We start from the raw sequence: 15,505 nt of genomic DNA, 5'->3' as shown, positions 1-15,505 counted from the left end.
AAATATAGTCCAGCCCCCCACAAGGTCTAAGGGATAGTGGACCGGCCCCCTGCTGAAAAAGTCTGCAGACCCCTGGCTTAGCCCCAAGGGAATGCAGCCATTGTGAGAATAGACGTTCCCCACCCTGGTTTAACAGTTATACCCACCAACACCACCCCGGACAATAAGTCCTCTGCTGATCTCTATTTTAACCCAGAGCTCTAAATACTCAAGAAAGATAGTTGTGTAGGATCAAGCAAGTTCAAAATAAAAAGAACAAGTACCTTACCTGGGCAATGCTATTACAGTAATAAACTTCTACATGTTGAGAATTCAGGAACATTCCAAAGTTTCCTAACTAGTGTTCCAGAGGACAAAAGATCAACCTATGTTATCATATGACAGTTTTTTGGTTTTTTTAAGTGTGGCTTATTGCTCTGACGTTCCTTCTTGCCCTTCCACTGACATGTGGGAGCACCAGTAAGACTTTAAAGCAAAATATAATAATAATAATAATAATAATAATAATAATAATAATAATAATAATACTGTAGTTATGTTTTACAGGTTGGCTCCCTTTCATAAAAGACAGTCTGGTTTATATGGATAGTGGCTTTTTTCATCTTTTCATGTGTCACTAAAAAGGTCTTCATTTCATGGTTTGCTGTCCCCCGTTTCCTCCACAAGCTACAAATTGTCATACCAAAACTAACCCTTAACATTCAGAGATCCGAGATATCTCAAGAGGAGTTAGTGAAAAGAACCATAGTATCCTGCCTCCTAGAATGTGGAGACTTGTTACATGACTTCATTAAATATATATAAATAAGTGTTACGTGTTCAAAAGAGAGGGAAATCGCAGAGCTGAAAAGCCCAAAGGAAAAGGCAAAGCATGTTTTTTTAAAGTAATGAGAGACAGTGATGGCACTAAAAACCAACACAGAGTAGGCCACAGAGCAGAGATCGAGAAACACGGCCCTCCTATTGTTGTTGGACTCCAACTCCTATCAGCCCCAGCCAGCACAGACAATGTTCAGGGGTGATGGGAGTTGTAGTCCAGCAAGTTACCTCACCTCTGCCATAAAAGCTGTCAAGTCAAGCAAGAAAATATTCTGAGTTGCAACTCCTTTTGAGTGATATAAACATTCTTTAGGGTCAGATCCTTGGTGGTGGGGGTATGGAAATAGCAATCTCATGGTATGAGCCACATTTCAAAGAATAACCTCCCTTTAAAAAAATTTAAAAACAACATATTATATGTAGGAATTGCTCCATTTCATTGCATTCTCTTGGCAAGGCGCTTATTTGATGAAAGATTCCACACACACCAAGATATTCCCTTGAAGAAGGGTTGGGTAGCCAAAAACAAGTCGGAACTCAGGATTTTTCTCTTGAATCAATACGTTTTCTACAACCTTGCCTACATTTTTAAAACACAATTTGCTCCACACAGAAAGGTTAGAAGTTTAGCGGAACCCCTGAGGTACAGAACTCTGAGTCATCCAAGTAAAGAAATTACACTGGGGGAGCAAAAAGGCAAAGCAGTCGATAGTAACACAGTTCAGACAGCCAAACGGCAGGAAATATCCAATTATTAACAGGTCCTGGTTAAGAAAAGCAATTCTTGTTGTAATTTACAATGGAATCAACAGCCATTCTCTTACAGAGTGCTCGCTGCCACACAATTTATTTATTTTTTAAATTACCTAACAGTCACTTTTCAGCAAGTAGTACTCTTGCCAGTTGTCTTATGTAGGTTTCATTGCCATTCTCGTACATCCACCTTCTTGAACGACTCCCGAAACAACGCCTGTGTTCCCTAGTCTTCCTTGGAAAGACTCAACTATTGCCATTATTGACTATGATATTTATTGTTGCCATTTTTACTACTCATTAGAACCAGAACATGGTGTTCACTATGAAGCACTGTCACCCAAAATGATTGGTATAGGGAGGGCGCTGGCCACCATACTATATGAAGAGGGTTCACTTCCTCTCTTGAGCACTACCCTGAAAAAAACTACCCTCAGGAGGTGACTTTGAAGGCAGTGATGTTCATGTAAACGAAGTCCGTTCCAGGTCAGCCCTAGTTTATATTCCTTTCAAAGCCAACAGGGTGCCTGAGGCCTATCAAGCGCAAGAGAAGAAAGTTGAAACCACTTCACAATTTTATCTCGCTCCTTGCCAAGTGATGTCTCCTGCTTGATTTCCTGTCAGGAAACGCATTTATTTGTGGCTTTCGCTTTCCTTAACTCTCTGCCATTTGGCAGGCCATTAACCTGGAGGAATTGATGTTCTGAATATTAAATTGCTATTAGGAAAGCAATGAGCACCACATTCTCCCAATCATTTGTTTATTGTTTTTAAAAAATAACTTGGGAGGGGACAATGAGAAAGATCAAACGATTTACCTCCTAGTGGTGCAGCAATATCGTGATTCTATGTTGAGATTCCTGCACTGCAGGGGGTTGGGCTAGATTACCCTTGGAGGCCTTCACAACTCTAAAATTCTGTGATATGTGCCTTGTACTTGTTGTTTTTGCAGAGTCCTGAGCACAGCGGAAGGATGAGGAGTACGTGCCACATACTTTACATTACTTTATTTACAGTTCAAAGCTGATAGTTTACATACATGCATTTTGCTTCTGCGAGAGCAGAGACGCAACCTCCTCTCTCCTCGGAAAACACAGAGAGAATTATACATGAATGTGTCATCCAAAGTTCCATATATGTATGTATGAGTGAAAGGTTTCAAGAATATAGGAGTATCTACTATGGCCACTGACCAAATTAGAAGTTAGTCAATATCAGAATCATCACAGGTCTAGATTTTTAACTTCAGCATAACCTGTATTTCCAAATGGAAATTGAGTCACATCCGCATTCTCACTCTGAAATTTACAAAATTATGTGGGGTACCTTGCATAATCGAAGGTTTTTACCAGTTCGTCTAATATCCGGTTATTTTTCAGGTCAGGTTCTGTAGCTGCCTAGAAAAGAACAAAGGGGGTGCTAATTCGCTCATACATTTCCAGTATCTCAAATCATCTGCACAAAAATTGCTATGTTGAAAGCAAAACATAAAAACCAAGTATGCATCCTTTTTCCTTAAAACATCTAAGCTGCTAGGGAAATCACCTCTTTTACCAAAAAATCTGAGAAATGTTTTATAAATGTAAGTTTCTTTTATCAAATTATAAAAAGCTATTACTGGCAAACTAATAAACTCTTAACTCTAATTGCCAGAAATTCACTGTTTTATTATGGCTGCAACGGCTTTTTGTAAGGCAAAAGGATATATACTGAAGATGCTAATATTAAGGCACATTCAGGGGTTGGAGGAGAAATTAGAGAGAGAACTTAAAAAGGATAAAACTTCAATTAATGGTGGAACAAACAGATACAGATAACACAAAGGTTTACGGCATATAAATTATTCTTTTTATAAAAACTGCCTGATATTTATCTTTCTTCTGCTTTTAGTTGCCTTGTATGGTGCCAAGCTGATACATACTGTGTTCCATAGAAATAAAACTAATTGTTTGATGTAGACGATACAAAGGCAAAAACAAGTTATTTGCTCCAGACATATTTACAAAGCAGTCTTCAAAACCAGCACCAGGCGTCAGGGGAGACAGGAAGCTGAGACTTCCAACTTTCCATTCTTTGTAGTCCGATTCATACCTTCAGGAGGAGGGAATAAGAGGCAAACATACTTTGCCAGTGCTTATCAAAACCTCTGCTTCAGTTTTTAGTGAAACTTATCATTTTAAGAATCCTACTAAAGTCCAACAAGCTTGAAGCGACAACTAATCCCAATATGGTTTAGGGTAAATATGGCTCCCTGCTATTTACTTTTCCAACAATGGATTTAGAGCCAACATGCTGTGCATATATAATACAGACTTCATTTGCTACTTAGGAAACATTACTCCCAGATTTGCTACAGTTCCTCAATGCTGAGCACCATCTCATGAGCCATAAGGGTTTGGGTACACTTCAGTTATTAGCTAGGCATTCAATTTTAATCTTATAATAAATTTTATTGAGCAGTCACAAGAGAGATTTATGGTGGGATGCATCAATTAAAAGCACACAGAATGCTACAACTGTGAGCCAGAGGCTAGATTAGAGCATATGACTAGGAACCTAGGAGGTCTGGATGGCCAGAAACTCAGTGGTAGGCCTTGAAAACTTTGCTTCACAGCCATAGAAACCCATGGAAGATTTTGGGTGGGTCATTCTCAGCCTCAATTGCCCCCTTTGAAATGGGTCTTACCTTATATGGCTGTGGTGAGAGCGATTCTAGGCTAAAGTTTACGTTTTGCAAATTTTAAAATGTTGTATAAATAAGTAACAGTAAAATGGCCAGTGTTCGAAACTCCCATTGTTTTAGGTGCATTTTGCCACAGGGAATTTCATTAGCGCAAGCAGTTCCAGAGCTCTGGGCACAGTACTGCGCCTAAGATTTCAGATTAAAACTGCACAGTGGAAGAAAAGGAAGACCTTTTTCTGCCTCCCCACTTCCAGCTACTCTCTGAAGGCTGGAGAAGAGACCCTCCTAAGAATATTAAGGTAAAGGTAAAGGTACCCCTGACTATTAGGTCCAATCGTGACCGACTCTGGGGTTGCGGTGCTCATCTCGCTTTACTGGCCAAGGGAGCCGGCGTCCAGCTTCCGAGTCATGTGGCCAGCATGACTAAGCCGCTTCTGGCGAACCAGAGCAGCACACGGAAACGGCGTTTACCTTCCCGCCAGAGCGGTACCTATTTATCTACTTGCACTGTGACGTGCTTTCGAACTGTTAGGTTGGCAGGAGCAGGGACCGATCAACGGGAGCTCACCCCATCACGGGGATTCGAACCGCCAACCTTCTGATCGGCAAGTCCTAGGCTCTGTGGTTTAACCCACAGTGCCACCCGCATCCCATCTTAAGAATATTGGGGGGGGGGGTTAATTATGAAAAATGAACATAATATTTTAGCTGCAGTTTTCAGCTTCGTATTCTTGTTATAAAAAAGCACGCCTAAACATTCCATTGTTGCGCCTATACCCTCAGTTTAAAGTGCCATTTAGCTCCTAGCTTTCATATCTCAGTTTTTAACCCTGAAAAAAGCAAACCTATGTCTGTTCTGGGTGAAGTCATTTGCACCTCAAGGAAATCCCATAAGATCTCAGTAATTTAACTGCATGCACATTGTGCTCTACAAATACTTACAAGTGACAGTAGACTATGCTGGAAAGAAAGTTAAGCATTTACCATACGTTGTGCTACTGGCTTGCTCACCATCCAAGTCATACATCGAACAAGGGGGGCAGGTTGTTCCATTTAAGATCCCAAAATGCCTAAATCAGGCACTGATTGAACTAGAAACATTTTCCAATACCTCCAAGTGTTCTCAGTTTGTAGAACTGTAGAGCATTTGCTTCAACAGAAACAGTAGGACAGGAAATAACACTTACCACACAACATGTAGGGCACTGAGTTTTGTAGGACAGGGACTTGCGAATGCAGAGAGAACAATCTGGAGGAAAAACAAACACAACATAATTAGAACACCAGGCTACTTGGCAGCGCTAGAAGTGCTGCAGTTTGATTTTCAGTTGGCAGAACTTAAGAGTGTAAATTTCATAATTGGTTTCAATTTCCCTCAGCGTATTAACTTTGTGCTCATCGTTTTAATGGTGAAAAACATTTATCAGAAGAGCAACCTCACAAAGTAGGGGAAACTATACGATGCAACCTTGCAAGTAGGATGAAACACATTCATAGCTCATAACATACATCTAATGGACCACATGCAAACAAGAAATGCTACCCCATACTTTGGTCCTGCCAACTACTTCCTAAGATAAACAAACCATAAATTTCAGAACATCCCTGTACAGGTGAACACCTTGGAGTAAATGTACACCAGTTCTTTCTACAGAATTCTAACTACAGCCAAGATGTGTGGATTTTAAAAAAAACAAAACATATTCAATTAAAAACATATTCAATTAAAAACAATCAATTAAAAAAACTACAGGGTGCTCTGCTAGTGCAATCATTAGCCCTAGTGAGAACAAAAATACCTTTGGGTTGGATTAGATGACCCTCGGGGTCTCTTCCAACTCTAGGATTCCAACAAATGCTGTTCTAAAGGTTTCGTGGATTGTTAGGTTAGTTGACATTCCCTTGTGTTTTTGAAGGTAAAGAACCCATGTTGGCATGGAAACCTTTTGCATCAGGCACCCATGGTCAATGGTAGCATAAGTTTAGGTTTTTTCTTCAGTTTAGGACATGAAACTCATCCCTGCCCTTTAAGTCAGACAGTCAGAAGCCTGTGGCAGAAAAACTTAAGTAGCCTACCTTCTGTCACGAATATCAATACTTTGTTTTGGAAAAAAACATCTTTCTTTCAGCCAGATCCTAGACAGTGTTTTAGGCAACCCCTCCTTTTAGGAAACAAAACCTTTAAGTTCTTGTCCTCAAGGGACAACATTATTTAATCCAACCATTTGGAATCAACAAATTTATATATATGCTTCTTAATCCAAATTACAGTATGCTCAAATCAGCTTACAAGAACAGTAAATATATAGCCCCAACCAGTAAATGAATGATATAGTTATACCAGCAAGCTAACAAATATTACAATTAGAGCTACCCTGAATGTATGAAAAACTTTTCTTTCACAAGAATTAAAATATCCACATTCAACTGAACAATTTTTCACTAATGAATCCAAATCACAAAGGGATCTGCAGCAGAAAAGGCTTTTAAGTATCAAAAGGTTACATTTTAAACCAATTAATTTCCATCACAGAAGCAGCATTAAAATAAGGCTGGGGAAACTGGAAGTTTGTTCATCCTTATCAACGTAAGAGCAGCAAAAAACAAGCTCACAGGAAAATCCAATACCAAGGAAGTTCACCAGTTCTGACAAACAATAACTGGACAGCCCATCTCTCAGCTGGGCAACCTTGTATCCAAGCTCTCATGCAGGGCATCATCAAGGCTCAAGGGATCCTGCATCACGAGCTCCTCCTCGTCTCATCAGAGAGCCCATAAACCTTTACTACCAATAATTCTTCCCATAACAAATTGAGTGGGGCTTCTCTCTGGGCTCCTTTAGCAACAGGAGGCTATGTAACTGGAATCAATCAGTTCCCACCCTCCAGACCATGTGGAGATGAGACAATCAAAGAAGCAGCAACCAGGTCTTGCAGAACTCACATCAAACCACTATACCACATTAAGATGTGTTTTGAATAAGTGACAAATTCCTTGTTCACTATAGCACTGGTGTTGACGCAAGTTTAAAAATAGCAACTAATCCATTTACATCACCTTTTATGATGAATACTAAGAAGCACTGGAGCCATTAACGAAGTTCCTGTTCAACGTCTACCCTGTCAATCAATTAAGTAGTCGACACAATTAATGATACATAATTCAAAATGCCATATATGAAAATCCATACTGGAAGGGAAGCTTTGGAGCTGAATGAATATGGATCAGCTTAATTGGTCTGTCTTGCAATCCCTTGAGCACCAAGACATTTTAGAACGTGAAAGGACTGGTTGATGTTATGTTCAATATTAATGTCCCGGAGGAGCTGGAACACACTTAGAGATAAACACTGAAGCTGAACCAAAAGAACAGTCTTCAGCACTACACCTCATTTATATTTGCGGTAACACTGCAGTAGATCTCTGTCTAAAGAACTGTACCTACAAAACTAATTACAGCACTCAACTGAATCGCCAAGTCAGAAGAGCCAACTACTGTCCAGCCCAGTCTCAGGAATATCCAACTACATTAAACACCAGAGAAAGGAAACCAGGACAAGGGACCCCAAGCTGTTCAACAGAGTCAGAACTATACCACAATGCCAGCAATGTTTTGATAAAATCTTAGCTATAGCCTTTTTTATTATTTTTACAAAGGTGGATGAAGCTCTCTAAACGATATGTTCTTCACAGTGCCACTATACAGATCTATGGCATATTCAGAATGTTGTCTACAGTTGCAGTCATCCCATCTCAAAAAGGGTTTCATAAGAGCAGCTACAGGAAACTACAGCTGAAAAGAGCATGAGTGAATATTTTTTCCTACAAAGAAATACTAAAGAGGCAGAAACTTCTTTGTTCAGAGAAACACATCTAAGAGACCTAACAGAAGCTCATAAGGTTATGAATGATGAAAACAGAGTAAACGGCTACATTTTCTCACATTATGCTAGCTTTCAGGATCAGTTGTTTACTGAATGAAGGGTGCTCCCAGGTGGAAGTTTATTGTGGAATTGGTGTTAATAATGCACAGAAGGGTCTTTTTTTGCACTATCCACATGACATTGTCATTATCAAAATGCCAGCCTGTCATTTTTTCTTTTTACAAAAAACCCCCACACACATTTAAGTTTCTATCTTACCACAGAAAATCTGGAAAGTAAACTTGTCATGTATCTGCAGTCACTTGTGATGGGGAAGCACATTAGCACAACTGTTAGGTAAGTAGCTTGTGGCACATATGATGATGTTTTTGTGGTTGGTCCTTATTGACACACCCCTACTTCCATTTGCTCCTCGCATGAGAATAACCAAACCATTTTGTTTCTGGCTGCTCACAATGCTAAAGGAAAAACACTTATTTCCTCTGATAGATGCATGCAGAAGGCATGCTGGTTTTCAAAGGAGTGAGTCACTCAAGATCTCTGCAAAGTAAATGTGAGCGATTACCTTGGAAACTAATCAGAGTACCTACAGCAGGCTTTAAAATAATAATGTGGAGGTCTTGTACAAGACCTGTTGATCACTATTGCAAGCCTTGTACCTTAGGTAAATAAAGCTCTTGACATCAGTATTGCAAGATTAACAACAAATGGAAATGACTATTTTGCATATCCCTCCACTCACAAAATCCCACAAACCTTCATTTTGCTCACTGAGAAACCTGATAGCTAAGGTTGGTAATGTTCACTTCTGCACACTTCCTGAGGAATTGGGTTTTTTTAAAAAGGTGTTCATGCAAAGCTCCAAAAAGATCTACATGCAAACCAAGAACATAAAACAGTAGTGCAGAAGACAGAAGCGGAGTAATTGAGGGGAGGGGCAGAAAAAACACAACTGAATACTGCAGGTCAGCTAACCATGGCATATGGTCCATAGAATGCAAATCTCATGTTTTAAAAGGTAAATCCACTTCTGATAAACATAAAACAAAAGAAGAAAAAAGGAAGTCATGCTTGCAAGCTGCGCATTGCAAACAGGCTAAACCAGAAGACCTAAGGTGGGAAAAACATATCGCTATTTCCAAGTCACTTTGAGTATCTAATAATTTGATTGTATCATACTACTGTAATTAATGATACAACTATTCTAAAATCGATTAAAACAAGACCGGATCACAAATAGTTTTGTTTAGCAGCCCCACACATCTTTTTGCTCCATAAATAGTTTAGACCCTTATATTTCTAGTGTTTGCTGTGATAGAAAGCTGCCTTAAACAGAGTCAGACCATTGGTCCATCTAGCTGAGTACTGTCTACTCTCAATGGCAGTAGCTCTCCAGGATTTCAGACACGGTTCTCTCCCAGCCCAACCTGGAGATTCCAGAAATTGAACCATGGAACTTTTGCATACATAACAGATGCTCTGGGCTAGGACTGCTTCTGTACCATCTTCATGATGACAGCCATATATGACTTTCATGTCTTCCATAGGCCCAGGGCAAGTGCTTAGTTTTGTGGTGAAGGACCTTGAAAACAAATGAGAACTTACATCCTGACCATCTATGAGAACTCATACTGAGAGAATGGCCTCTGCCTCCCTCTCTCCATCCCCAAATGCACTACTGCCTTTGACAGCTGTCTGAGCCTCCTCCTGGCATTCATGTTTTTACATATGGAAGAGTTTTTAATATTTTTTAATTATTATAATTGTCTTTTATATATGAAATTGGGTATTTTTTTTAAATTCTGAAGTCACTTCAAGATACTTTATGGGCAGTGACTCATATATGGAATTATACAAATAAAAAAATAAAATAAACATATCCCAAACTTTAGAGTCCTGGACCTTAGCTATGGTCCAATGGCCATATCACTAAGCACACTTATTCAGAAATAAGTGCTACTTGCTACCAAGTAAATATGCTTAGGATCAAGTTAGAGGTCAGGTCAGCACCACCAGGTTGTATTGTACTGGTTGCCTTGCACTCGGGGCACTGTAGCATAATAGGTTGCAGGCAACCAAGAACCTCCTATTTACGTGGCAAGAGCCACTTATGACGAGCATAACAGAACTATAATGAAACCTGGTGAATCAACAAGTCTGCCATCAATTTCTGTAAATTACAGACTCCCAATACCACCCTACCCTAAAGATTTAAATTTCTAGTTTATGTATGTTAGCACTGACATATTGGATTTAAAAAATTCAAAAATAAGCACTGATATAAAACAATACATTAACAGGAAACAAAAATGAAATAAATAACTTGTATACTTACAATTATGTGAACACTGAGGAATGATCATTGCAATATTGAAGTAGTCAAAGCATATTCCACAACGCAACAAGTTATCCACTTCCTGAAATGGGATTTTAAAAATTTGTTTATAAAGATCTGGCAAAATGAACAGTTCAGACTGCATTTCAAAAGTAAAGTTTTTCATTTAGAGAAACTATTTACTGAGAAAGAAGAGCTGGATAAAATTACTGCCACAATTACATAATAGAGGCAACATAATAACTTTCTAACAAAATATAATCATTATGATTTATTGTGCTTAAAATTGTTTAAGTTGGTATTCAACTAAGTTTTACTCAGAGTAGTCCTACTGAAATTAATGAACATGACTAAGTTATGTCCTTTAGTTTCAGTAGGCCTACACAGATGAAAACTTAGTTGACCACCCTAAGTACAAAATTAAAAAATAAATGCAGGCACTGCCCACAAGCTTACAAGCAGCGTTCAAAAAAATTTTAAATCAGTATTTTGACAATACCTTTAGCCTAATAAAGATATTGCCCCATTGTCATGGCTATCTTTGTTTTTTATTTGATTTCTGCTCTCTAATGGTAGAAACACCCACAGGTGGTTTATCAGGGGCCAAGCCTGAAACCATTTTAATCCTTTTTGAGAAATGATACCAAGTTACCCTGTGTAAACAGACACAGATCTTTTTCCCCGACACATTATTTTTAAAACAATGTAGATGTGGCAACCACCTTTTCCACATTTATCATGGCAGATGAACAAAACACACAAAAAGAAAGTGCATGCATACAATGATTCACACAGACAAAGAGACACGAGTGAGGTGCAAGTCTCCTTTGTGACAGCTTCAGTACAGTTTTATAGAGCTTCAGGGTGAAGCTAAACTCCGAGTTTGTCTGAAGACAGTTTTTCCGGGTCATGTGGCCAGCAGGACTAAGCTGCTTCTGGTGACCAGAGCAGCACACGGAAACGCCGTTTACCTTCCCGCCAGAGCGGTACCTATTTATCTACTTGCACTTTGACGTGCTTTCGAACTGCTAGGTTGGCAGGAGCAGGATCCAAACAACGGGAGTTCACCCTGTCGCGGGGATTCAAACCGCCGACCTTCCAATCAGCAAACCCTAGGCTCTGTGGTTTAGCAGAATGTCTGCACCCTACATATAGAAATGAGCACACCAGTGCTATTTTAGGGAGCAGCCTAGCAGGCGGGGCCCATAGTTACATCATAGGAGCCTACACAACACAAGACACTGTTGCTGTATGTAGGTTTTATTTTATTTGCTTTTTAATCTTATATTTTGGAAATGTACATCCAGGTGTTTTTTCCTTTACATTTTTTTTGGGGGGGGGCCTAAACTATAGCATGTTTGGCTTATACAATCCGGTATAACTACCCAAGAGCGGCAGAGGATTTGCGGACCTCAGACAGCAACCTTTTAAGAGAGATGCGCTTTAAAGTGGAAGCTTTAAGTGTGGCCCCCTCTGCCGCCGCCCCCGAGAAGCTTCGCCTCCAAGGCGAGCCTTTCGAGAAGCGAACCGGAGTCCCTTGATTTTTGCTCCAGCAGCCATTCCCCCCACCTACACAAACATACGGGGCTGCGGACGGCTCTTCCGCGGCAGGCACTCCGCACATGCTCAGAAGCGCTCTTGGGCATTTCTTGCCTCGCTTGCCATAGGGATAAGGGCCCCTCCGGCATCGCAGGCAGGTTCTTCCCCGCCGCTTGCTGGCGCCCTTACTTACTTTCAGCGCCTGGAGAGGCTGAGGCCACGGAGACTCAGCCGCCGGGACAGACATGATTTCCCCGCCGGTGCCTGAACTCCGCCCTCCTCGCCTCCCAAGCTCCGAATCACCCGCGCTCTCCGCCTTCCGGAGCGCGCGGGACGCCACGCACTCGTTTCCGGCGCTGAGGCTCATGGATAATGTAGTTTGTTGGGTGTGTCCCCGCCCCCCCCCCCTGTTTCTTAAAGCAGCGGAGGGGGCAAATCGCGCGCTCCATGCTAATTCCCTTGCAGCGGGGCAGAAGCAACCAGGTTATGGAAAGGAGGGCAATTGACTCCGCTTACTACGCCGCTGTTCGCTAGTGGAGCAGGCAGGCTGATGATGAGCGTGTTTGGGGAATGAATTTCCTGCCAGGTCAGCCTGCAGCCACCTGGTTTCCCACCTGGAAGAGATGTGGGGACTTAAGAGTCTTGTATTCAAGGGCTTACTGTACATAGACGTGTGTATGTTCATAATAATAAAGGTAAAGGTAAAGGTACCCCTGCCCGTACAGGCCAGTCTTGACAGACTCTGGGGTTGTGCACCCATCTCACTCAAGAGGCCAGGGGCCAGCGCTGTCTGGAGACACTTCCGGGTCACGTGGCCAGCGTGACATCGCTGCTCTGGCGAGCCAGAGCCGCACACGGAAACGCCGTTTACCTTCCCGCTGGTAAGCGGTCCCTATTTATCTACTTGCACCCGGAGGTGCTTTCGAACTACTAGGTTGGCAGGCGCTGGGACTGAGCAGCGGGAGCGCACCCCGCCGCAGGGATTCGAACCGCCGACCTTTCGATCGGCAAGCCCTAGGCGCTGAGGCTTTAACCCACAGCGCCACCTGCATCCCATGTTCATAATAATAATAATAATAATAATTTATTTATTTATTTATTTATACCCCCAGCCACTCTACAGTCATACCTCGGGTTACAGGCGCTTCAGGTTGTGCGTTTTCGGGTTGCACACTGCGCCAAACACGGAAGTACCTGAACGGGTTACTTCCGGGTTTCAGCACTCGCACATGCGCAGAAACACTAAATCGCACATGCGCAGAAGTGCCGAATTGTGACCCGCACGTGCGCAGATGCGGCGCTCTGCGGGTTGCAAACATGCCTCCCACACGGATCACGTTCGCAACCCGAGCATCCACTGTATTCATTGTAAGGGAACAGAGGTGGCTTCCAGTTCTGCTTGATTTCCTGTTGGAAACATAGGGATCTGCCTTGTGAAAAGCTAGAGCCAAACTTTTTCGGGCCACCCCTCCCACTTGGTTCTGTAAACTCATTCCCAGTCCCCACCCCACCACCCCAAACTTACCTACAAAAGAAGTACTGTATCCAGAATAGCGGTTTGCGTGACCCACTTGGGAAGATAATAACAACACAATTCAAAGCATCACCAATTTATTTGCACATTTATTCCAAATCCAAATAAAACTAGTTAGCTTCATTAAAGCAACAAAACTGATGAACGTGATCCAGAGATACCAGCTTTACAAAGACTTTGATATAAGGTTACAAGGTTTTTTTCAATGACTCCAGGGACACTTTTCAACTTGCTACTAAATAGAAGGATTTTGTCAGGGGACTGATTTGTAAACCCAGGGACTGTTCCCGGGAAACAGCGATGTCTGGTAACCTTACTTTGATAGCCATTTACAGGTCTGGCGCCTCCTTAGGCAATCCTGCTGCCCACTTTGGGAAACGCTGAGCTATTGATCCACTGATCCGTCTGGCTGGCTCAGCACTGACTGGGAGCTCAGCACTGACTAGGAGACGCTCTCCAGGGTTTCTCTGGAGAGCTCCTCCCAGTCACAGCCTCCTATATACAGAACACAGGTGGAGAACCTGTGATCCTTGTGGTATTGTTTCACTCCAGCTCCCATTGGACCCAACCACTATGCTGAATGGTCAAGGATGATGATACATCTGGAGCATACCCGGAGCTGTTATAGGGAATTGCTATTACAGTGGTGCCTCGCAAGACGAAAATAATCCGTTCCATGAGTCTCTTCGTCTAGCGGTTTTTTCGTCTTGCGAAGCATCCCTATTAGCAGCTTAGCGGATTAGCGCTATTAGTGGCTTAGCGGCTTAGAAAAAGGGGGGGAAGGGAAAAAACTTGCAAGACTCGCAAGACGTTTTCGTCTTGCGAAGCAACCCCATAGGGAAATTTGTCTTGCGAAGCGCCTCGGAAAATGGAAAACCCTTTCATCTAGCGGGTTTTTCGTCTTGCAAGGCATTCGTCTTGCGGGGCACAACTGTATTATTATTTTCCCAGCCACTTTGGGTGGCTCCCAACAGAGGACTAAAAACAGAATAAAATTTCAAACATTAAAAACTTCCCTAAACAGGGCTGCCTTCAGATGTCTTCCAAAAGTCAGATAGTTGTTTATTTCCTTGACATCTGATGGGAGGGCGTTCCACAGGGCAGGCACCACTACCAAGAAGGCCCTTTGTCCGGTTCCCTGTAACCTCACTTCTCGTAGTGAGGGAACCACCAGAAGGCCCTCGGCGCTGGACCTCAGTGTCCGGGCTGAACGATGGGGATGGAGACACTCCTTCAGGTATACTGAGCCAAGGCCATTTAGGGCTTTAAAGGTCAGCACCAACACTTTGAATTGTGCTCAGAAATCACACACAAAGCTGCTTGGAAGCCTTTGGACATGAAGGTTCTTTCCTGTTCTTTCCTTGAAAGCACTCTCTTGACTATAAGGGAATGCAGCCCACCAGAGGACAGGCACTTGTAACTTATTTAAGTTTTACAACCATTGCAGGAGCAGAAAAGGGGAGGGATGCTGAACTGGGAGTTCTTCAGGAGACACCAAAATGGGTTTCCATAAGACTGCAGAATAGAGCTTTATGGTGATGAAAACAGCTGTGGAACTTCAGAGTTCTGCAGTAGCATAGAACTCCCCATTTCCATAAAATTTCATCAAATACAAGTGTTCAATAGTCTCTACCCCTATATTTGCTTGTACTTTATATATATATATATATATATATATATATATATATATATATATATATAGCGTGTAAAATATATTATTCAATACGTACTGTCTTCTCGTCTTTAACGTTGTTTACTGTTTATGTTTGCTTATAATTCCACAGAGAGTGGTGAAAGTGACCTTGTTCAGTTCCCAGTCTTAAGTGGTGTGTTTTTGTTCACTGGGTCTATTTCACCAAATTGTTTCTAAATAAGTATTCCACCTTTGCTGACTCATCCACATCCTCCCATAAGTCTTTGGGAGTTCCGTTAAATGTTCTTGTTAGAAAGTCATGTTGA

At 41.8% G+C, this 15,505-nt stretch overlaps 1 protein-coding gene across 2 annotated transcripts in view; it reads right to left on the bottom strand.

Annotated features, from left to right (window-relative positions):
• The window catches only part of RAD18 (RAD18 E3 ubiquitin protein ligase), a 109,883-nt gene extending 97,543 nt beyond the window's left edge, over positions 1 to 12,340 (bottom strand). For both annotated transcript variants that reach the window (XM_079963556.1, XM_079963557.1), the window contains exons 1-4: positions 12,206 to 12,340; positions 10,474 to 10,555; positions 5,443 to 5,504; positions 2,899 to 2,969 (exon numbers count right to left, since the gene is read on the bottom strand). In XM_079963556.1, the coding sequence (XP_079819682.1) occupies positions 2,899 to 2,969; positions 5,443 to 5,504; positions 10,474 to 10,555; positions 12,206 to 12,259 (269 nt within the window). In that variant the 5' untranslated portion in view covers positions 12,260 to 12,340. The remainder of the gene's footprint in view (positions 1 to 2,898; positions 2,970 to 5,442; positions 5,505 to 10,473; positions 10,556 to 12,205) is intronic.
• Positions 12,341 to 15,505: the final 3,165 nt, after the last annotated feature.

The sequence above is a fragment of the Podarcis cretensis genome (assembly GCF_951804945.1).
Source record: "Podarcis cretensis genome assembly, chromosome: 2".
Taxonomy (NCBI): domain Eukaryota; kingdom Metazoa; phylum Chordata; class Lepidosauria; order Squamata; family Lacertidae; genus Podarcis; species Podarcis cretensis.
This window is presented reverse-complemented; position numbering and strand designations above follow the sequence as displayed.